This window comes from Crotalus tigris, unplaced genomic scaffold (genome assembly GCF_016545835.1).
Source record: "Crotalus tigris isolate CLP2741 ecotype Arizona unplaced genomic scaffold, ASM1654583v1 scf7180000019844.519500, whole genome shotgun sequence".
NCBI lineage: Eukaryota > Metazoa > Chordata > Lepidosauria > Squamata > Viperidae > Crotalus > Crotalus tigris.
Window position 1 is genome coordinate 452,501 of NW_024097737.1, and position 24,156 is coordinate 476,656.

Sequence of the window (24,156 nt, forward strand, 5' to 3'; positions counted from 1 at the left end):
GGGCTTCTTGGGGGGAGGGGTCCTGCGAGGCTGGTAGCCCCCCCCCTCTCCCCGCCCTGGATACCCGCTTGGTGCCCACTCCACCCTCCGCGCGTGGCCATCGGCTGCTGGAGATGCTGTGAACGTGACTTTTCTTGTGGTTTTTTTCTCCTCCCCCCCTTCCCTCGGGAAGTGTTGTTTTAGCCCCCCCTCCCTGCTTTGGGGAGGGGGCAGGAGGAAGTGCCCTCCCCTCCCCGCCCGGCCCTGGAGGATTTGAGGCTTCCCCTGCCCCGACTGATGCCAGGCCAGATGCAGCGGGTGCTTCTGCTGCTGGTGTTCCTCGCCAACTCCAAGGTCATGCTCGCCCTAGCCAGGAAGAAGAAGCAAGGTGAGGAGGGGGCCCAGCTGTGGCTGGGGAGGGGGCTGAGGCGCGGGGTGGGGTGGGGGTCAGCTTGGCAGCTAAGAAACCTTGGAGCAGGATTTGAATCGGGGTCCTGGGGAAAGAAGCCGGGGAGGGGGGGAAAGGCTGAAGGAAGTAGGTTTGGGTTGCCCGCTACCCCTCGGAGCAGAATTTGAATCGGGGTCCGGGGAAAGGAGCAGGGGGGCGGGGAAGTCCGAAGCAAGTAGGTTTGGCTTGCCAGCTAAGAGGCTTCGGAGCAGGATTTGAATGGGGTCCCCGGGAAAGAAGCCGGGGAGGGGGGGGGGAAGGCTGAAGCAAGTAGGTTTGGCTTGCCAGCTACGAGGCTTCGGAGCAGAATTTGAATCGGGGTCCGGGGAAAGAAGCAGCGGGCGGGGAAGGCTGAAGCAAGTAGGTTTGGCTTGCCAGCTAAGAGGCTTCGGAGCAGGATTTGAATTGGGGTCCTGGGGGGGAGGATGAAGAAGGAAGAAGCTGAAACAAGCAGGAACTCTTAGGGCTTCTCTTTGACAGCTGAAGAGAGCTTGGAGCAGGATTCGAATGGGGGTCCCCCGGGAAAAGAAGGGTGAGGCTGAAGCAAGGAGGACCTCTGCGGCTTCGCCTTGTCAGCTTGAAGAGACCCGGGTGCAGGATTTGCATCTGGATCCTGGGGGGGGGGTAAGGCTGAACTCCCCACCTTGCTTTGGCATCTTTCGAACCCAGGTGGTCTTTGCAACACTCTGCTGCTTTTGGTGGGTGGGATTGGCACTCGGCTGCCTGCTATTTCCCTCCCCTCCACCCGTCGTGTTCTCAAAGTGTGCTATAAACCTGGTTAGGGTTGATCTTGGTTAGCTTCTTGTTGCCGGTTAGCGTATTGCTCGCTAGCTCTTAGGGGCAGTGTCTGGTTTTGCCAGTTGTGTAAACTTGGCTGTTGTTCTGTAGCAGTGTTTCTTAATCTTGGCAACTTTAAAAAAAATTTTTTTAAAAAAAACAAAACCCTTAATTTTTCTTTTTATCCTGCCTGGATTATTTTTACATATAACTCCAAGTGGCGAAAGATATCCAACTTATGTCCCTCTTCCTGTTTTCACCACAAAAAAACAGCGCTTTGAAGTGGACAGGGCTGAGAGAGATTGGCCAAAGTCCCCCAGCTGGCTTTCAGAACTAGAACTCACCATCTCCTGGTGATTGGCCCAAAGTCCCCCAGCCAGCTTTCATGCCTAAAGCGGGATTAGAACTCACCGTCTCCTGGTGATTGGCCCAAAGTCCCCCAGCAGGCTTTCATACCTAAAGCAGGACTAGAACTCACCATCTCCTGGTGATTGGCCCAAAGTCACCCAGCTGGCTTTCATGGTTAAGTTCAGAACTAGAACTCACCATCTCCTGGTGATTGGCCCAAAGTCCCCCAGCCAGCTTTCATGCCTAAAGCGGGATTAGAACTCACCGTCTCCTGGTGATTGGCCCAAAGTCCCCCAGCTGGCTTTCATGGTTAAGTTCAGAACTAGAACTCACCATCTCCAGGTAATTGGCCCAAAGTCCCCCAGCCAGCTTTCATGCCTAAAGCAGGACTAGAACTCACTGTTTCCTGGTGATTGGCCCAAAGTCCCCCAGCTGGTTTTCATGCTTAAGTTCTGAACTAGAACTCACCATCTCCTGGTGATTGGTCCAAAGTCCCCCAGCTGGCTTTCATGGTTCAGAACTAGAACTCACCGTCTCCAGGTAATTGGCCCAAAGTCCCCCAGCCAGCTTTCATGCCTAAAGCAGGACTAGAACTCACCATCTCCTGGTGATTGGCCCAAAGTCACCCAGCAGACTTTAATGCCTAAGGCGGGACTAGAACTCACCGTCTCCTGCTTTCTGTCCTGGTGCCTTATCCACTAGACAAAACTGAACAACTTTAAGATGAGTGGACTTCAACTCCCAGAATTTCCCAGCCAGTTATCCCATCTTATGCTAGCTGGGGAATTCTGGGAGTTGAAGTACCCACATCTTAAAGTTGCCAAATTTGAAAAACAATATTTTAGCCTGAATTATTTTTGGGAGATTTTCAGGGCCCTGAAGTTATTGGAACAGTAAATTTGGTGCCTGGCTGTACAGCAGACCCAGAAGAACGTGGTTTATAAAGGATCTCCTGTCTTCCATGCTTGAAATACTGCATCCATGTTTGATCACCATGATATAAAAAAAGATGCTGAGACTCTAGAAAGAGTACAGAGAAGAGCAACAAAGATGATTAGGGGACTGGAGGCTAAAACAAATAAGGAACGGCTGCTGGAATTGGGTATGTCTAGTTTAACGAAGAGAAGGACAAGGGGGGGACATAATAGCAGTGATCCAGTATCTCAGGGGCTGCCCCAAAGAAGAGGGAATCAAGCTATTCTCCAAAGCGCCTGAAGGCAGGACAAGAAGCAACGGGTGGAAACTAACCAAGGAGAGTGTCTATGGAGACACTCATGGTTGTGCCAAAGGTGCTTTTTCAAGAGGCAACGGGCATTCAGAACAGAAGAAGCTCCTTGGATGAGAAGCGAAACGTCTTCAAGGAAAAACAAAGAAAGTCCAGTGGAACAGCTTGCCACCAGAGATTATGTGGGTGCTCCATCACTGGAGGTTTTTAAGAAGAGATTGGACAGTCACCTGTCTGAGATAGTATAGGTTCTCCTGCTTGAGCAGGGGGCTGGACTAGAAGGCCTCCAAGGTCCCTTCTATTCTGTTCTGTTCTGTTCCGTTCTGTTCCATTTCTCTTCTCTTCTCTTCTCTTCTCTATTCTATTCCATATTCCATATTCCATATTCCATATTCCATATTCTCTTCTCTTCTCTTCTCTTCTATTCTACTCTACTCCATTTCTCTTCTCTTCTCTTCTCTTCTCTTCTCTTCTATTCTATTCTATTCTATTCTACTCTACTCCATTTCTCTTCTCTTCTCTTCTCTTCTCTTCTCTTCTCTTCTCTTCTCTTCTCTTCTCTTCTCTTCTATTGAAAAAGCACCTTTGGGATAATCAAGGAGAGAAGCAACGCAGAATTAAGCAGAAATTCCCTGAAAGTGAGAACAATTAACCAGTGGAACAGCCTGCCTCCAGAAGCCGTGAATGCTCCAACACTGGAAGTTTTTAAGAAGAGACTGGACAGCCATTTGTCAGAAATGGGATAGGGTTTCCTGCCTGAGCAGGGGGTTGGACTAGAAGACCTCAAGTCCCTTCTGATTCTGTTATTCCTCGTATTCTGGGGTCAGGTTAATTGACCAAAAAGCAGTAAGAATATCCTGGTCCAATTCCCGTGCCTCAAATGAATGCTTTCAGCTTTGCAATCAAAATCTGATTCATCCTTGGAAAATTAGGGGGGGGGGAACAGTGTGTTCTGCCCACCATCTTTTTCATTAAAGAGTATTTTTGTTGATTTAATTATCCTTGGATAATGAAGGGATGGGTGTTTCCATCATGTCACCAGCTCCATCGCCAGATAGATGAGGTGGAAAAAGATATTGAAAAGGGATCTCAAAACGAGACACCAGGAAAACGGTTGTTCTCGGTGCTTGTAACTTTAAGAGGGTCTATTTTGATGTTGCAGCCGCTGAGTGGAATGTATTGGCAGTCAATTGAGAGAGAGAGAAAAGGCCAATATTTCTTTGCCCATCCCTCTCGTAGCTTACGGAACTCAGTGCCACAAGACAATCTGACTTATTCAGCAAGAACCAATTGGGTGCAAAGACTACACCTGGAATCCTGCATGCAGTTTTGGTCACCCCTATTATAGAAAGGATGTGCAGACTCTAGAAAGAGTGCAGAGAAGAGCACCGAGGATGATTAGGGGATTGGAGGTTGAAATAGATGAAGAACAGTTGCAGGAATTGGGGATGTCTAGTTTAATGAAAAGAAGGATGAGGGGGGACATGATAGCAGTGCTCCAATATCTCAGGGGCTCTTACAAACAAAGGGAGGGTCGATCTATTCTCCAAAGCACCTGAAGGCAGGAGAAGAAGCAACTGGTGGAAACTAATCAAGGAGAGAAGAAACCTAGAATTAAGGAGAAATTTCCTGACAGTGAGAACAATTATCCAGTGGAACAGCTTGTCTCCAGAAGTTGTGGGTGATCCATCTGTGGAGGCTTTTAAGAAGAGACTGGACAGCCATTTGTCAAAAATAAGACAAGACAAGATAAGAAAAGAACACAAACATATTATCCATCTCAACTTCTCATCTTTTCCACTATTTTTTCCTATTGGTATCTTATGATTTATCACTTACTGTTTGTATCTTATGGTTACTTATTGTAACTATGATTTATGATCTATGACCTGTCACTTTGCTGTTTGTATGTACACTGTGAGCTTATGCACTGGAGACAAATTCCTTGTGTGTTCAATCACACCTGGCCAATAAAGTCCTCTTCTCTTCTCTTCTCTTCTCTTCTCTTCTCTTCTCTTCTCTTCTCTTCTCTATTCTATTCTATTCTATACTACAGTCTGTCTCTTCTCTTCTCTTCTCTTAATTCTATTCTATTCTATTCTATTCTATTCTATTCTATTCTATTCTATTCTATTCTACAATCTGTCTCTTCTCTTATTCTATTCTACAATCTGTCTCTTCTCTTCTCTCTATTTTATTCCATTTTATTCTACAATCTGTCTCTTCTCTTATTCTATTCTATTATTCTATTCTATTCTACAATTTGTCTCTTCTCTTCTCTTCTCTTCTTTCTCTTCTCTTCTCTTATTCTATTCTATTCTATTCTATTCTATTCTATTCTATTCTATTCTGATGATAAGATATAACAGTGGTGGTGAACCTATGGCACGGGTACCAGAGGCGGCACTAAGAGCCCTCTCTGTGGGCACGCGCGCTGTTGCTCTAGTCCTAGCCTTCAGCTGGGTTTTATAAAAGCTTTTCGCTTTAGGCCTCCGCTGCCGTGTGCAAAAAAAAAAAAGGTTCACAAAGTCAATTTCAACTTCTCACGGGAAAAAAAAAGATCTTGCAATGTTGGAATTGATTGATTCAACTTTTTAGTCCCACCCAGTCTGCCGTTACCACCGCAGCCACACCCACCCAGTGGGCCACATCCACCCGGCACCCGACGATGCATAGGTGGGTTTTGGGTTGCAGTTTGAGCACCCAGTGTCTAAAAGGTTCGCCATCACTGAGATATAAGATGAGATGAGATGAGATAAGACAACCTTTATTGTCACTTTTCTGTGTGCGCAATGGCACACATTAAAATCAAATCCCATGGTGAAAATTGTGCTGATCATATTGTGTGCCGTCCTGTCTTTGGTCTGCAGCTACAGTCTCCGCATCCTTTTCTTTAAGGTTGATGTTTTTCAGCTCTTCCTGACATGTTCAGCACCCAGATTTTCTTTGCTCTTCCTCTTGTTCTCTCACCGTCTGGAGAAATTTGTAAGATCAACGTCCTCTAACAATATTGTCTCGGAAGGATTTTTCCTATCTCGTATCGGGACCGTGTCACACGAGGAAATTCAACAAAGAGGTAATTTTCAAAGACTCTCCGAAGGATGTGCTTTGCTCTTCGTGCGAGCAACGTCCATCAAAGGTGGCAATCAACTGGACATCCCATGAGATGGTTGGAGAAAAAGAGGAAGGACAAAAAAAATTGTGCAAATGGCAAAAAATGGCAAAGAGAGACAGTTTGGTCTAGTGGTTAAGGCACCAGGCAAGAAACCAGGCGACAGTAAGTTCTAGTCCCATTTTAGGCATGAAAGCCAGCTGGGGGACTTTGGGTCAATCACCAGGAGATGGTGAATTCTAGTCCCACCTTAGCCATGGAAGCCAACTGGGTGTCTCTGGGCCAATCACCAGGAGATGGTAAGTTCTAGTCCCACCTTAGGCATGGAAGCCAGCTGGGTGACTTTGGGCCAACCACCAGGAGATGGTGAGTTCTAGTCCCACTTTGGATGAATCAGCTTTGTGATTGCTAGTTTGGCCTTATGTCCAATAAATGTGAAAAGAAAGGATCCATTTTCATTCCAAATCTATAGAAGAGAACCTTTTAAGCTTGGGGGTGAACGGTGGGGTTCTTGGTACTCTCTGAGCTTGGTGGTTTTCTTGCAGACGTTTCATGGCCCAGCTAGGATAGGGCTGTTCAACCTTTTCACCCATTGTACCACTTTTAGGATATGGCAACATCCGAGGACCACCAGTCGCCTAGCAAGGGGTCAAAAACTTGATGACCCCCCCCCCAAAAAGGAAAAAAGTGATAAAGTACAGGTAGTTCTCGACTTACAACAGTTTGCTTAGTGACTGTTCGAAGTTACAATGGCACTGAAAAAGGTGCCCCCCCAAGCCACAGCCGAGAAAGACACTTGCCTGCCCGCCCGGCGGTGCTCTTCCTCCTGTCTGAGGTTTCCATTGTTGTGAGCATTTCTGTTGAGGATTGGCAGCGGGGGTGGGGGGGTGGTTTTTATTCCCCCCGTCTGCTGGGTGGTTGCAGCAGGTTTTGGTCACTCCACATGACCCTGGAACACTGTGACCGTCATAAATATGAATCAGTTGCCAAGCATCTGAATGTAAATCACAAGACCCTGGAGAGGCTGCAACATTCCAGCTGATCAGCGCTTCTTCTGGGCTCAGCAGAAGCACCAGGATCAGCGCCGAGCTTCAGCTGGAGCCTGGTGCTGATCCTGGCGCTTCCGCTGAGCCCTGACAGCCCTGCAGTTCCAGCCATCTTTCGTTTAGGCTTGTGCGGTGCTGCCACCGATTCAGCTCCTTCCCCTCCACCGCTACCCCTTTTCTAGGATGTTCACATACCACCTGCCAGGTGCCAATGTACCACAGGTGGTACCTGTACCACTGGTTGAAAAGCCCTGGACTAGATGACCTCCAAGGTGCCTTCCAACTTTATTATTATTATTATTATGTGGGTTTGCGGTGGGGGGGTGCTGCTATTTAAATAATAATAGTAATAGTAGTAGTAGTAGTAATAATAATAATAATAATAATAATAATAATAATAATAATAAAGTTGGAAGGGACCTTGGAGGTCATCTAGTCCAACCCCCTTCTCAGGCAGGAAACCCTACACTATTTCAGACAAATGGCTGTCCAGTCTCTTCTTAAAAACTTCCAGTGTTGGAGCATTCGCCACTTCTGGAGGCAGGTGGTTCCACTGGTTAATTGATTAAGTTGATGATTAAGTTAGTCACAAGCTGGTTGAGTGAATTTTCCTCCATTTTACGATGTTTCTTGCCACCGTCGGGAAGGGTATCACTTCAGTTTTTTCAGTTAGTAACCTGGTTGTTAAGTGAATCTGGCTTTCCGTTGACTTTGCTTGTCAGAAGGTCACAAAAGGGGATCACGTGACCCCCCGGTACACTGCAACCGTCATAAATATGAACCGGTTGTCATGCGTCTGAATTTTGATGTTACAAGCATGGGGAGTGGTGCAAATGGTCGTAAGTTATAAAAATGGTCATACGTAGTAATAATAATAATAATAATAACAACAACAACAACAACAACAACAATAACAACAACAATAATAATAGGATGCTGGTAGCAACCCGTGTCAACCATCAGTGCCAGCCAATTTGAATGTTCAGTTGACTGAGGTTCATGTTTAATGAATAAAAGATAATAATAAAGTTGGAAGGGACCTTGGAGGTCATCTAGTCCAACCCCCTGCTCAGGCAGGAAACCCTACACCATTTCAGACAAATGACTGTCCAGTCTCTTCTTAAAAACTTCCAGTGTTGGAGCACCCACAGCTTCTGGAGGCAGGTAGATCCACTGGTTAATTGTTCTCACTGTCAGGAAGTTTCTCCTTAGTTTTAAGTTGCTTCTCTCCTTGATTAGTTTCCACCCGTTGCTTCTTGTCCTGCCTTCAGGGGCTTTGGAGAAGAGCTTGACTCCCTCTTCTTTGGGGCAGCCCCTGAGATATTGGAACCCTGCTATCATGTCCTCCCTCGTCCTTCTCTTCATTAAACTTTTTTTCACTGCGAGTGCAACTTGGGACGGTCACTAAACAAATTCTTGTAAGTTGTGGATTGCCTTTTTGGCCTTTTTGGGGAGTTCCACTCCCTCGTCCCTTTCCCTTTATTCCAATTCTTTGTCCTTACGGTCTTCAAATACTTGGGTTGACTGTGCAAAGGTACGACCTTCCGTGCTAGGCTGGAGAAGGATGCAAGCCCACAACATTTCGCACTGCCAGCAGTTTTTCCCTTGTTTTATCTACAAGCGAATTAAAAGCAGAATTTCACATGGGACTCATTACAGTCGTCTATTCTGTGGCCGTCCCCCTCTTTCGACCAGAAACATATTTGGAGAGGCAGCAAAAAAAGCCTCCTGCAACTTTAATTAAAAGCTTCCTGCTAGCTCAACATCCCGCTATTAGATGTGGCAGCTGAGGCTTGAAAACAAGCGAAGGCTTGAACTGGGTTTCACGCCGTAGCTTATTCTGAAACTGCGGTTGAAAGCCGTGTTTTTCAAACTGGGCAACTTTAAGATGGGTGGACTTCAACTCCCAGAATTCCCCAGCTAGTGGGGAAGGGGGGGGGGTAGGCAAAGAATAAAACATGTGTCGTAATGTTGCCCGTGCAAGGTTTACTCGTTGCACACTTCTGTGCAATGTTGGGAGATGGGAAGGAAAGGGTGGGACTTGAATCATGCCATTGCAATGTATGCTTCATCGTTTTATTTTTTATTTTTTTTATTTTTTATTTTTGTCCTGCCTTTATTTATTGTTGCTTATTGTTCTTATTCTTAAAGTCCCTGAGAATGGTTTTCATGCCTAAGGTGATCTCCTGGTGATTGGCCCAAAGTCACCCAGCAGACTTTCAGGCCTAAGGTGGGACTAGAACTCACCGTCTCCTGGTGATTGTCCCAAAGTCATCCAGTCTCTTTCAGGCCTAAGGTGGGACTAGAACTCACCGTCTCCTGGTGATTGTCCCAAAGTCATCCAGTCTCTTTCAGGCCTAAGGTGGGACTAGAACTCACCGTCTCCTGGTGATTGTCCCAAAGTCACCCAGTTGGCTTTTGCTCCTAAGGTGGAACTAGAACCAGTAGACCAAACTGGCTCCCTTTCGGTGGCCTTGGTGTTAGGTATGTATCCAGTGGTGGGATTCAGCCGGTTCGCACCACTTTGGCAGAACTGGTAGCTAATTTTTTGTTGCCCAGGCCCAGAACGGACTTCCGGAAGTGGCATCCATACAGAGAACCGGTTGTTCATATATCTGAATCCCATCACTGATCATATCTATCTGTCTGCTGTATGTATGTCCGTCCGTCCGTCCATCCGTCCGTCCGTCCGTCCGTCCATCCATCCATCCATCCATCCATCCATCCACCCACCCCCCCACCTACCGTCTGTCTGTCTATCTATCTATCTATCTATCTATCTATCTATCTATCTATCTATCTATCTATCTATCTATCTATCCAATGGTGGGATTCAGCCGGTTTGCACCACTTCGGCAGAACCAATAGCTAATTTTTGGTTGCCGAGGCCCAGAACGGACTTCCGGAAGCAGCATCCACACAGTGAACCAGTTCTTTACAGAACTGGTTGTCTCCAGTTTTAAAAGGGGAGATGGATACCTTAAGCACCTGCAAATTTAAGCCATCCAGGCTGTCCTATGGAAGCCCTCTATAACAGAGCTCTCCAACCTTTTGGATCACCAGGGACCAGTTTCATGGAGAAAATTTTTTTCCATGGAGCAGAGAGTGTGTGATTTTGTGTGCTGCCTGCATCCCACGGATTGGGCTTTGCTTGTTTGTGTGGACCGGTTGCTGGCAATGTTGTGGCCCGATACCAGTCCACGGACCGGGCGTTGGGGACCCCCTGCTCTATAATGCCAATATCATCCCTAGGTTTAGTGAGAAATATTCAGAGAGTCTGGGAGTCACAACATTGAACGGTGACTGTTTTTCTGGCACGTGGCTTCTATTTTGCATGTTCGTACATAGGCATAAGGAGGCATAATTTATCATGTGGACTAGAATATTTGTTAGCTCAGGGTGGAATAACAGAATGACAGAGTTGGAAGGGACATCGGAGGTCTTCCAGTCCAACTCTCTGGTCAAGTACCATTCCAAACAAATGGCTGTCGAGTCTCTTCTTAAAAGCTTCCAGCGATGGAGCACCCACAACTTCTGGAGGCAGGTAGTTCCACTGATTAATTGTTCTCATTGTCAGGAAATTTCTCCTGAGTTCTAGGTTGCTTTTCTCCTTGATTAGTTTCCATTCGATGCTTCTTGTCCTGCCTTCTGGTGCTTTGGAGAATAGCTTGACTGCTTCTTCTTTGGGGCAGCCCCTGAGATATTGGAAGGCTGCTATCCTGTCCCCCCTCGTCCTTCTTTTCATTAAAGTAGATCAGGGGTAGGCAACCTTGGCTCTTTTATGACTCGTGGACTTCAACTCCCAGAATTCCTGAGCCAGCATGAGGGAACTATGGCCCCCTCATGATTCGTGGACTTCAACTCCCAGAATTCCTGAGCCAGCATGAGGGAACTATGGCTCCCTCATGACTCGTGGACTTCAACTCCCAGAATTCCTGAGCCAGCATGGGGGAACTATGGCCCCCTCATGACTCGTGGACTTTCAACTCCCAGAATTCCTGAGCCAGCATGGCTCAGCTTGGAAACCTCTCCCTTTCCCCTCAGCGTGGCTGGCTCAGGAATTCTGGGAGTTGAAATCCACCAGTCATAAAAGAGCCAAGGTGGCCTACCCCTGAACTAGATAAATTCAATTTCTGCAACCGTTTTTCGTATGTTTTAGCTTTCAGTCCCCCAATCATCCGTGTTACTCTTCTCTGTGCTCTTTCTAGAGTCTCTACATCTTTTTTATAATAGGGTACCCAAAAACTGGATGCTGGATTCCAAGTGTGGCTTTTCCAAGGCGTTATAAAGCGGTACTAATACTTCACTTGATCTTGATTCTATCCCTCTGTTAGTGCAATCTCAACTCCATTAACAGAAGGGCTAATTAATTAACCTTAACTGTATTAAAAGAGAGATTAATTCATTGGGATTAATTAATTAACAGAGGGATTCATGTATTAGTTAATTAACTGCAATTAACAAACTGCAGGGTGCTTGGTGCTCTGTTAGCTTAGCTTAGCAGATTAAGTGACATCAACAGTGCTAGAAGGGAGGGGGGCTTGCTCAAAGCCCACTTAACAGCTGCCTCGCTTAGCGACGGAAATTTGGGAGTCTGTTCTAGTTGTCAAGCTGAGGACTCTCTATAATCAGAAAGCCCTTCTTTAAATACAGTTAACCCTTACTTACGATCGCAATTGGTACCTGAACTTCTATTGATCAGCAAAGCAGACGTTAAGTGAGTCTCATCCAACTTTGCGACTTTTTTTTTTGCTTTGGGCATTAAGCGAATCACAGGGCTGTTAAGTGAACCTGGCTGGGAGGGTTGCAAACCCCATCACTCCGGGACAGCAAAACCAGCATAGATACATCAAAGTGCAAGTCTCTGAATTTGGATCATGTGTCCTTGGGAACGCTGGGATGGTCGTAAGTGTGAGGACCTTCCTTCCTTCTTTCATTTATTTATTTATTTATTTTGTCATGTTTATGCGGTGTATACTGGAGGTGGTGACCCTTTGAGAGCTGTATGCTACAAAATCTGAGTTTAATGTATGCTGATTATGTACATCTAAAGTGACAATAGATATTCTATTCTGTTCTGTTCTGTTCTGTTCCGTTCCGTTCCGTTTCATTCCATTCCATTTTCTTTTCTTTTCTATTCTATTCTATTCTATTCTATTCTATTCTATTCTATTCTATTCTATTCCATATTCTATTCTATTCCATTTTCTATTCTATTCTATTCCATTTTCTATTCTATTCTATTCTATTCTATTCTATTCTATTCTATTCTATTCTATTCTGTTCTGTTCCATTCCGTTCCGTTTCATTCCATTCCGTTCCATTTTCTTTTCTATTCTATTCTATTCTATTCTATTCTATTCTATTCTATTCTATTCTATTCTATTCTATTCTATTCCATTCCATTCCATTCCATTCCATTCCATATTCTATTCTATTCTATTCCATTTTCTATTCTATTCTGTTCTGTTCCGTTCTGTTCCATTCCATTTTCTTTTCTTTTCTTTTCTTTTCTATTCTATTCTATTCTATTCTATTCCATTCCATTCCATTCCATATTCTATTCTATTCCATTTTCTATTCTATTCTATTCTATTCTATTCTATTCTATTCTATTCCATTTTCTATTCCATTCCATTTTCTATTCTATTCTATTCTATTCTTATTCCTATTCCTATTCCTATTCCTATTCCTATTCTATTCTATTCTATTCTATTCTATTCCATTTTCTATTCTGTTCTGTTCTATTCTATTTCTATTTCTATATTCTATTCTATTCTAAGAGAATCACTGCATTTGTTAAGTCAATGACACGGTTGTTAAGTGAATCATTGCATTTGTTAAGTTGGTCGTAAGTCATTTTTTTCAGTGCAGTTGTAACTTCGAACGGTCGTGAATCAAGGACTGCTTGTAGCGATGTGTCTGTCTAAAACCGGGGTCTTCAAACTTGGCCCTTTCATGACTTGCGGACTTCAACTCCCAGAATTCCTCAGCCAGGCATGCTGAGGAATTCTGGGAGTTGAAGTCCGCAAGTCATGAAGGGGCCATAGTTCCCCCATGCTGGCTGAGGAATTCTGGGAGTTGAAGTCCACAAATCATGAGAGGGCCAAGTTTGAAGAAACCTGGTTTAGGACTACATACCTGTATTACACTCTTTATGAGGGGGAAAAAAAGCAGAAATCTTACCCTTGTTCTACATTTAGTGATAATTACCTCTCTTCCAGCCGTGGAGCCACAAAGCAGCCAACAAAAATCTGAACTAGGCCTCTGTCTATTCTTTTTTTCCAGAATGTTCCTTCAAGATTTCCTCAAAATATTCATACCTGCCTTATATATTCTATAGAACAGGGGTCTTCAAACTTGGCCCTTTGATGACTGGTGGACTTCAACTCCCAGAATTCCTCAGCCAGCCATGCTGGCTGAGGAATTCTGGGAGTTGAAGTCCACCAGTCCACCAGTCATCAAAGGGCCAAGTTTGAAGACCCCTGGTATAAAAGTTTCTCTCCATTGTATTTTGTGCCACGAAAATCCCCTGCAGCGCTTCCCTTGGAATTTGGGATCTTTGCCCCTTCAAAGTGGCCCAGTTTTCCTGCAGTTTTTGTTTCCTTCTGAGAAAAAGAAGAAAGTATTTTACAGAGACGATTGGAAGGAAATACTTTGGAGCTGGTCCAAGCACACTCGTCTCTGTTCCTCATTAAAGCAGCCTGGATTTTTCTGGCTTCTGTGCCGGCCCAAAAAAAAAAAAAAATCCCTAATGCCGGGGTCCTCAACCTTGGCAACTTTAAGACTTCTGGACTTCAACTCCCAGAATTCCTCAGCTGGCATATGCTGATGCCAAGGGTACCTGCCAAAGGGGTGGGGCTTGCCTTATGAGGCTCCGCCCACCACCTTGCCAGGTTTGATCTGCCCCACCCAGTGGACGCAGCTACAAAATAATAATAATAATAAGATAGCAGAATAGAAGAGAAAGAACTGGAGAAGATAACAAAATACAAAGACCTACAAATAGAAATAGAAAGACTGTGGCAAAAGCAAGCAAGGGTAGTACCAATACTCATAGGCTCCTTGGGTGCAATCCCAAAACAACTAGAGTACCACTTGGACACCATTGGCATTGACAAATTCGCTATTAATCAATTGCAAAAGGCGGCCTTACTAGGAAATGCTTCCATCCTGCGACGATATCTGTAATACCATCAAACATCCACATCTGCCTATACCAGGTCCTGGGTAAGGACTCGATAGGTAGACAAAATGCCAAATCCAGTCTGAGCATCTGGCTGACTGTGCGATGATCAATAATAATAATAATAATAATAATAATAAATATGGCTGGGGGATTCTGAGAATTGAAGTCTATATGTCTTAAAGTTACCACATTTTGAGAAATACTGAGTTAGCTCAAATTAACGGTCGCGTAATTTGCTAGTGGTTTCAATCCTGTCTACAAGGAGAAATCTGTCACCAGTTTCATCTCAAACTTCACAATGTAGCCGCCTAAAATGGAAACTTTTGTGACACCAACGGGCATAAAAATTTATGGTGCCCAGCATGGAAAATCTGGAACGATTTCGCAGCTGGAAAAATTGTCTGCAGGTCAAAAGAAAAAAGAAAAAAGACACAATCCTGGATTGAATGGGCGAACTGACCGCAAACTTTGTTGACGTACAAAATTGCGTATTGTGGGTAATTTTACAAAAAACAAAACAAAACCCGACAACAAAAATTCACGCCTATGCAAACAGAGAAAGCGTGGCTCCTAGAAAAACACAAAGTTTTTTGTTACTGTTGTTTAAAAAAGAGAGAGAGAAAGCCCCCACTCTAGATGGAATGAATTTGTAGCACAAGGCAGATCTACAAATTCTGGGAATAGAATAGAATAGAATAGAATAGAATAGAATAGAATAGAATAGAATAGAATAGAATAGAATAGAACAGAGTGTAGAATATAGAATAGAATAGAATAGAATAGAATAGGATAGGATAGGATAGGATAGGATAGGATAGGATAGGATAGGATAGGATAGAATATAGAATAGAATAGGAGAGGAGTGGAATAGAATAGAATAGAATAGAATAGAATAGAATAGAATAGAATAGAATAGAATAGAATAGAATAGAATAGAATAGAATAGGAGTGGAGTGGAATAGAATAGAATAGAATAGAATAGGAGTGGAATAGAATAGAATAGAATAGAATAGGAATGGAGTGGAGTGGAATAGAATAGAATAGAATAGAATAGAATAGAATAGAATAGAATAGAGTGTAGAATATAGAATAGAATAGAATAGAATTGATCTTGGAGGTCATCTAGTCCAACCCCCTGCTAAGGCAGGAAACCCTATACCATTTTGGACAAAAGGCTATCCAGTCTCTTCTTAAAAACATCCAGTGTTGGAGCATTCACAACTTTTGGAGGCAGGTTGTTCCACTGGTTAATTGAAGTTCTAAAGGTTGAGAAACCTTGATCTAGAACAGTGATGGCGAACCTTTTAGAGACCGAGTGCCCAAACTTCAACCCCAAACCCACTTATGTATTGTCGGGTGCCAGGTGGGCGTGGCCGCCGGGTGGGTGTGGTCCGCCGGGTGGACGTGGCTACAGTGGTCATGGCAGATGGGTGGGGGTGGCCAGGGTGGGCACGGCCAGTTCGATGTTGCTCTTGGGGAGGGACGCCTGTGGGGGCTGGGCAGGGTTGGGGGAGATCCAGGGGTCTCTGGCAGGTGGGGTGGTGGGCAGGAGGCTGTATCTGCGGGGTGACGCGAGGCAGGGCGGGAGTGCCATGTCGCAGGGCAAGGCAAGACAGGGGCCGGGGTGGCTGCTGCCTGACACCATCGGGCCCCACACACAGAGGCCAGCAAGCACATGGGTGCTGGGATGTATCTGGCCATGTGGGACCTCGGCAAGTTAGCGGGTGGCTGGTTGAAGAAGACGGTTGCCATCTCCAGGGCACGGCACGCGTGCCCACAGAGAGGACTCCGAGTGCCACATCACTGACCTAGAAGGACAAAATTATAGATCAGAGAACATAGAATAATAGGGTTGGAAGAAGGTCTTCTAATCCAGTGGTTCTCAACCTTTTTAATGCCGCAACCCCCCAACCGGTCGTAAGTTGAGGACTACTCAGCCGGTCGTAAGTCGAGGACTACTCAACTGGTGCAGCACCATTTGCAGAATGGGACTTTTGGCGGGCTCAGCAGGGCAGAGACAGCCTGGACAATTCCTATTGGCTTTTGAAAGCCAATAGAATTAGACTCTATTCAAGAGAGTCTATTCTATTGGCTTTCAAAAGCCAACAGAATAAAAGGGAGGAGCACAGCTAAGGAAAAGGGGAAAAAAAATGGCGGACTGCGTTGTTTGGCGACCCCCGTGAAATGGTCGTTCAACCCCAAATGGGGTCCCGACCCACAGGTTGAGAACCACTGTTCTAATCTATGGGAATTGGCACTTTATATTTTGATAATTTATAATTATAAATATAAAAGAAGTATAAATTATACAATGTATACATTATAAATATAAAATAAATAAATTTGAATCCTGGCCAGAATTAGAATAGAATAGAGCTGGAAGGGACCTTGGAGGTCTTCTAGTCCAGCCCCCTGCTCAAGCAGGAGGTCCTATACCATCTCAGTCAGATAATTGTCCTGTCTCTTCTTAAAAACCTCCAGTGATGGAGCGCCCACGATTTCTGGTGGCAAGCTGTTCCACTGGTTGATTGTCCTCACTGTCAGGGAGTTTCTCCTTAGTTCCAGATTGCTTCTCTCTTTGATCAGCTTCCATCCATTGTTTTTCATCCTTTCCTCTGGTGCTCTGGTGACCCCCTGTGCCTTGTGGCAGCCCCTCAGATACTGGAACGCTGCTATCATGTTTCCCCTATTTCTTCTTTTCTTTAGACTAGAGTCGCCGAACCCAAGATCCGCAGCTTAACTATAACAGAATCTGGATAGGAAGGATCAAAAGTCACGAATGGTGGAGATCTAGGGACCCCAGACTTGGTTTTTCTGAGTAGAAGAATCATGTTCTGGGGACCATTAACATCCACACCTCCATAGCAATGTGTCCGAGGTTGTGCACGTGTGTCAAAACAGTCAGGATGGAGGCTACAGCCGTCTGGCTGAAGCTCCCGGATTGGGCTTCGAAGGCATGGACGCCATCTTGCCTTCCTTGACCACTCTTCTTGAACCATTCTTGTTGCGTAATACTGTCAATAACAGAAAATCAAATGAATGGTGTGACATAAGTTTTGCATTTAGGACATTCAGAAATAACAGACCTGCCCTTCCGCCTACTTCGGGAACTTCAGAACAGGAAGATTAAAAGTGAAAGTGAAAGTAGAGGGAAGGAAAGGAAAGGAAAGAGATGGGAAAGGAAAGAGAAGAGAAGGAAGGAGACGAGAAAGGAAAGGGAAAGGGAAGGAAAAGGAAAGGAAAGAGATGAAAGAGGAAAGAGATGGGAAAGGAAAGGAAAGAGATGGGAGAGGAAAGAGACGGGAAAGGAAAGGAAAGGAAAGGAAAGAGATGGGAAAGGAAAAAGATGGGAGAGGAAAGAGACGGGAAAAGAAAGGAAAGAGACAGGAAAGGAAAGGAAAGGAAAGGAAAGGAAAGAGACGGGAGAGGAAAGAGACGGGAAAGGAAAGGAAAGGAAAGGAAAGAGATGGGAAAGGAAAAAGATGGGAGAGGAAAGAGACGGGAAAGGAAAGGAAAGGAAAGAGACGGGAGAGGAAAGAGACGGGAAAGGAAAGGAAAGAGATGGGAAAGGAAAAAGATGGGAGAGGAAAGAGACGGGAAAGGAAAAGAAAGAGATGGGAGAGGAAAGAGACGGGAAAGGAAAGGAAAGGAAAGAGATGGGAAAGGAAAAAGATGGGAGAGGAAGGAGACGGGAAAGGAAAGGAAAGGAAAGAGACGGGAGAGGAAAGAGACGGGAGAGGAGAGAGACGGGAAAGGAAAGGAAAGGAAAGAGATGGGAAAGGAAAAAGATGGGAGAGGAAAGAGACGGGACAGGAAAGGAAAGGAAAGGAAAGAGATGGGAAAGGAAAAAGATGGGAGAGGAAAGAGACGGGAAAAGAAAGGAAAGAGACAGGAAAGGAAAGGAAAGGAAAGGAAAGGAAAGGAAAGGAAAGGAAAGGAAAGAGACGGGAGAGGAAAGAGACGGGAAAGGAAAGGAAAGGAAAGGAAAGAGATGGGAAAGGAAAAAGATGGGAGAGGAAAGAGACGGGAAAGGAAAGGAAAGGAAAGAGACGGGAGAGGAAAGAGACGGGAAAGGAAAGGAAAGAGATGGGAAAGGAAAAAGATGGGAGAGGAAAGAGACGGGAAAGGAAAAGAAAGAGATGGGAGAGGAAAGAGACGGGAAAGGAAAGGAAAGGAAAGAGATGGGAAAGGAAAAAGATGGGAGAGGAAGGAGACGGGAAAGGAAAGGAAAGGAAAGAGACGGGAGAGGAAAGAGACGGGAGAGGAGAGAGACGGGAAAGGAAAGGAAAGGAAAGAGATGGGAAAGGAAAAAGATGGGAGAGGACGGAGACGGGAAAGGAAAGGAAAGGAAAGAGACGGGAGAGGAAAGAGACGGGAGAGGAGAGAGACGGGAAAGGAAAGGAAAGGAAAGAGATGGGAAAGGAAAAAGATGGGAGAGGAAAGAGACGGGACAGGAAAGGAAAGGAAAGGAAAGAGATGGGAAAGGAAAAAGATGGGAGAGGAAAGAGACGGGAAAAGAAAGGAAAGAGACAGGAAAGGAAAGGAAAGGAAAGGAAAGGAAAGGAAAGGAAAGGAAAGAAAGAGACGGGAGAGGAAAGAGACGGGAAAGGAAAGGAAAGGAAAGGAAAGAGATGGGAAAGGAAAAAGATGGGAGAGGAAAGAGACGGGAAAGGAAAGGAAAGGAAAGAGACGGGAGAGGAAAGAGACGGGAAAGGAAAGGAAAGAGATGGGAAAGGAAAAAGATGGGAGAGGAAAGAGACGGGAAAGGAAAAGAAAGAGATGGGAGAGGAAAGAGACGGGAAAGGAAAGGAAAGGAAAGAGATGGGAAAGGAAAAAGATGGGAGAGGAAAGAGACGGGACAGGAAAGGAAAGGAAAGGAAAGAGATGGGAAAGGAAAAAGATGGGAGAGGAAAGAGACGGGAAAAGAAAGGAAAGAGACAGGAAAGGAAAGGAAAGGAAAGGAAAGGAAAGGAAAGGAAAGGAAAGGAAAGAGACGGGAGAGGAAAGAGACGGGAAAGGAAAGGAAAGGAAAGGAAAGAGATGGGAAAGGAAAAAGATGGGAGAGGAAAGAGACGGGAAAGGAAAGGAAAGGAAAGAGACGGGAGAGGAAAGAGACGGGAAAGGAAAGGAAAGAGATGGGAAAGGAAAAAGATGGGAGAGGAAAGAGACGGGAAAGGAAAAGAAAGAGATGGGAGAGGAAAGAGACGGGAAAGGAAAGGAAAGGAAAGAGATGGGAAAGGAAAAAGATGGGAGAGGAAGGAGACGGGAAAGGAAAGGAAAGGAAAGAGACGGGAGAGGAAAGAGACGGGAGAGGAGAGAGACGGGAAAGGAAAGGAAAGGAAAGAGATGGGAAAGGAAAAAGATGGGAGAGGAAGGAGACGGGAAAGGAAAGGAAAGGAAAGAGACGGGAGAGGAAAGAGACGGGAGAGGAGAGAGACGGGAAAGGAAAGGAAAGAGATGGGAAAGGAAAAAGATGGGAGAGGAAAGAGACGGGACAGGAAAGGATAGGATAGGAAAGGAAAGGAAAGAGATGAGAAAGGATAGGAAAGGAAGTAGACGAGAAAGGAAAGGAAAGGAAATGGAGAGAAAAGGAAGAAAAGGAAAGGAAATGGAGAGAAAAGGAGGAGAGGGGGAAGGAGAGGAGAATGGAAAGGGAAGGAAAGGAAGGAATAAAATTCATTACAGTGAAATCCCTATTTAACAGACCATCCTATAGGACTTTAAGTGTGACACACTCTGTTTCAACATCTGCCTGGAATAACAGACAAGTCCATTAAAACTGAAATAATCCAGACAAGAAATTATCCTTACCTTAATTTTGCTTTAATTTCACAGCATCCATGGTGGCTCATATTATTTGCACGGTAATATCAATGCACACGTGAAGTTAACAGCTTGACATCCTTTTGCACTTAATGGACATTTCAGCAATTATGGACAGGCCCTTCCCGTACTTGGTAAGACCACATTTGGAATCCTGCGCCCAGTTTTAGTCACTACAATATGAAAAAAGATGTTGAGACTCTAGAAAGGGTGCAGAGAAGAGCCACAAAGATGACTTGGGGGCTGGAGGATAAAACATGCAATGAAGGTTGTGAGAATTGTATGTTGTCTAGTGAAAATTAGGGCTAAGGGCGACATGATAGCAGGGTTCCAATCTCTCAGGGGCTGCCCCAAAGAAGAGGGAGTCAAGCTATTCTCCAAAGCGCCTGAAGGCCGCACAAGAAGCAACGGATGGAAACTCATCAAGGAGAGAAGCAACCTGGAACTAAGGAGGAATTTCCTGAACAATTAATCAGTGGAAAAGCTAGCTTCCAGAAGTTGTGGGTGAAAAGATTGGAAGTCCATTTGCCTGGGACAATGTAAGGTCTGCTGCTTGAGCAGAGGGTTGGACTAGAAGACCTCCAAGGTCCCTTCCAACTGTTATTCTGTTATTCTGCAAAGTTGTTGCTGGAAGCTGTGCAGCACAAGCTGTGATCACATAGCATTCTTCATGACATCGCCACAACACTGTTACAATGTACAGATTGTACCAGATGTCCATGCCTTGTGTCTCCAGCAGATGTGCAGCAGATGTGGCTCCCATCCTCCTAGAAGACCAGCTGAATTGTCTTGTAACTAGAATAACAGAGTTGGAAGGATCCTTGGAGGTCATCTAGTCCAACCCCCTGCTCAGGCAGGAAACCTTATACCATTTCAGACAGATGGCTGTCCAGTCTCTTCTTCAAAACTTCCAGGGTTGGAGCCTTCATCGCTTCTGGAGGCAGGTTGTTAATTGTTCTCATTGTCAGGAAATTCCTCCTTAGTTCTAGGTTGCTTCTCTCTTTGGTTACTTTCCATCCGTTGCTTCTTGTCCTTGGAATTTCAGCCAGAAGCCATGATTCAATAAATCATAACTTTACTGGATGTATGAATGCAAATATTGGCGGGTTTTTAGCATTCCCTGGGAATGTTGAGTCACTGAAGGAAAGGGAGCAAGACTGTTTTAAGATGGGACATTAGTGAAGCCATTAGAATGTCAGAATAGAATTAATAATAATAATAATAGTAGTAAAGTTGGAAGGGACCTTGGAGGTCATCTAGTCCAACCCCCTGCTCGGGCAGGAAACCCTACACCATTTCGGACAAATGGCTGTCCAGTCTCTTCTTAAAAACTTCCAGTGTTGGAGCATTTACTGCTTCTGGAGGCAAGCTGTTCCACTGATTAATTGTTCTCACTGTCAGGAAGTTTCTCCTTAGTTCTAGGTTGCTTCTCTCCTTGATTAGTTTCCACCCGTTGCTGGGGCCCCTGAGGTCTTCTAGTCCAGCCCCCTGCTCAAGCAGGAGAACCTACACCATCTTGCACAAGTGATTGTCTATTCTTTTCTTAAAAATCTCCAGTGACGGAGCGCCCACGATTTCTGGTGGCAAGCTGTTCCACCGGTTGATTGTCCTCACTGTCAGGAAGTTTCTCCTTAATTCCAGGATGCTTCTCTCTTTGGTTAGTTTCCAACTATTGTTTCTCGTCCTTCCCTCTGGTGCTTTGGTGAATAACGTGACCCCCTCTTCTTTGGGGCAGCCCCTCAGATACTGGAACGCTGCTATCATGTCTCCCCTATTTCTTTTCCTTAGACTAGCCCATCCCATGTCCTGCAGCTGTTCTTTGTATGTTTTGGTCTCCAGGCCTTGGATCCTCTTAGTTGCTCTTCTCTGAACTTTTTCCAAACTCTCAACGTCTTTTTTGTGATAGGGTGACCAAAATTGGCTGGAGTATTCCAGGTGTGGTCTTATTAGGGCTTTTGTAAAGCCATAACTGGGCTTGATCGGTTGAGCCTTGAGCATCCATGCATCAACAGCTGATATAGCTGGACTTCTGTGGCCTGTTTTTTGTGGGTTAGTTAGAACATAGACTCATCGGTCTGGAAGGGACCTTGGAGGTCATTTAGTCCAGTGGTTCTTAACCTGGGCAATATTGCCCCCCAGGGGGTGATTTTGTTTTTCAGGGGGGCGACGGACTGAAAAGGGGGCGATATGGGGGCGATGGAGCGAGACGTTTTGGGGACACTTTTGAGACTTTTTTCGTACAGTGAATTGCTGTATATCTGATGGAGGGGGGAGCGCTTCTTTCGAAACATCGCATGCTGAGCGGCTCTTTAAAACATTTTGTATTGTACTTTTTTTAGCGTGCACTCCAGTTCGATATCATATTTTCTTTGTGTCTTTTTAATCCTTTTTACAGTGTGCGGGACTATATATACTTTCCTCGAATCTTAATTGAGTTTCAGAGTTTTCGTCTTGAAATTCTTAGTTGCTGCATTGCGGTTTGTTCTTATGCCCTTTTTTATATTTCTTTTTGCGTCTTAAATTTCACTTGGTAATTCAGTCATTAAATGTTACTGTTTTTCTTTTCGGGCATTTCACTTTCTTGCAATTGGATTTTGTTTTCAGCGGTCACTACATTTAAGTGTCTTGAATAAATAAGATAATAATGAAATACATGGATCACGAAGTTTGGGAATAAAGTGACAGGTGGCACCAAAAAATTTTTCACACAGTTGAGATATGGGAAAAAGACTGAAAATAAATTATTTGCATCGATATGTCCTGATGACAATTTTAAAGAAAACCAAAAAAGTGTTTGGATAAATTGAAGAATTGTTTCCTATGTTGTGATTGAGAGGTTATGTTGGGGGAGGGGGGCAATGACAACTTTCTCATTGGCTCAAGGGGGCAATTCGTTCAAAAAGGTTAAAAACCACTGGACTAGTCCACTCCCCCCCCCCCGCTCAGGCAGGAAACCCTATACCATTTCAGACAAATGGCTGTCCAGTCTCTTCTTAAAAACTTCCAGTGTTGGAGCATTCACCGATTCTGGAGGCAGGTTGTTCCACTGGTTAATTGTTCTCACTGTCAGGAAGTTTCTCCTTAGTTCTAGGTTGCTTCTCTCCTTGATTAGTTTCCGTCTGTTACTTCTTGTCCTGCCCTCAGGTGCTTTGGAGAACAGATTTTTTAAAAAGAAGTGACTGAACAACCTTTTGTCTAAAATGGTATGGGGGCACCCGTGTGGGCAGTGGGTTGGACTAGAAGACCTCCAAGGTCCCTTCCAATTCTATTATCCTGTTATTCTATATGTGCACATCCTACTGAATTCCATTGGCACAATTTTGGAAAACACCTGGAATCCGGCATCCAGTTTTGGTCGCCATGATGTAAAAAAGATGCTGAGACTCTAGAAAGAGTGCAGAGAAGAGCCACAAAGATGATCAGGGGACTGGAGGCTAAAACATATAAGGAAAGGCTGCTGGACTTGGGTCTGTCTAGTCTAATGAAAAGAAGGACTAGGGGGAACATGATAGCAGTCTTCTACTATCTCAGGGACTGCCCCAAAGAAGAGGGAGTCAAGCTATTCTCCAAAGCGCCTGAAGGCAGGACAAGAAGCAACAGATGGAAACTAACTAAAGAGAGAAGCAACCTGGAATTAAGGAGAAACTTCCTGACAGTGAGAACAATTAACCAGTGGAACAACCTGCCTCCAGAAGCAGTGAATGCTCCAACCCTGGAAGTTTTTAAGACGAGACTGGACAGCCATTTGTCCGAAATGGTATAGGCCTTCCTGCCTGAGCAGGGGGTTGGACTAGATGACCTCCCTTCCAACTATTATTCTATTCTATTCTATTCTATTCTATTCTATTCTATTCTATTCTATTCTATTCTATTCTATTCTCCAAAGCACCAGAAGGCAGGGCAAGAAGCAACGGATAGAAACTAATCAAGGAGAGAAGCAACCTGGAATTAAGGAGAAATTTCTTGAGATTGAGAACAATTAACCAGTGGAACAGCTTGCCTCCAGAAGTTCTTCATCACTGAAGGTTTTTAAGAAAACACTGGGCAGTCATTTGTCTGAAATGATATGGGCTCTGCTGCTTGAGCAGAGGCTGGACTAGAAGACCTCCAAGGTCCCTTCCAGCTCTATTCTAATTGGGGGGGGGAACCCACAGAGGCTGCAAAGATGACTCACAAAGAGCAGACCAGTCCAAGAATTATTTAGCCATT

At 44.8% G+C, this 24,156-nt stretch overlaps 1 protein-coding gene across 2 annotated transcripts in view; it reads left to right on the top strand.

The window, feature by feature from the left end:
• The first annotated feature begins 240 nt into the window (after positions 1 to 240).
• RSPO4 (R-spondin 4) overlaps positions 241 to 24,156 on the top strand; it is a 37,184-nt gene continuing 13,268 nt past the window's right edge. Inside the window, exons 1-2 of one of the 2 annotated variants that reach the window (XM_039364758.1) lie at positions 252 to 367; positions 19,960 to 20,081. Coding sequence is in view for 1 of the 2 variants with exons in the window: in XM_039364757.1 (XP_039220691.1) it covers positions 277 to 367 (91 nt within the window). In the remaining variant the exon portion in view is untranslated. Of the gene's footprint in view, positions 368 to 19,959; positions 20,082 to 24,156 lie in introns of both variants that reach the window. The other variant, XM_039364757.1, reaches the window with a different exon arrangement.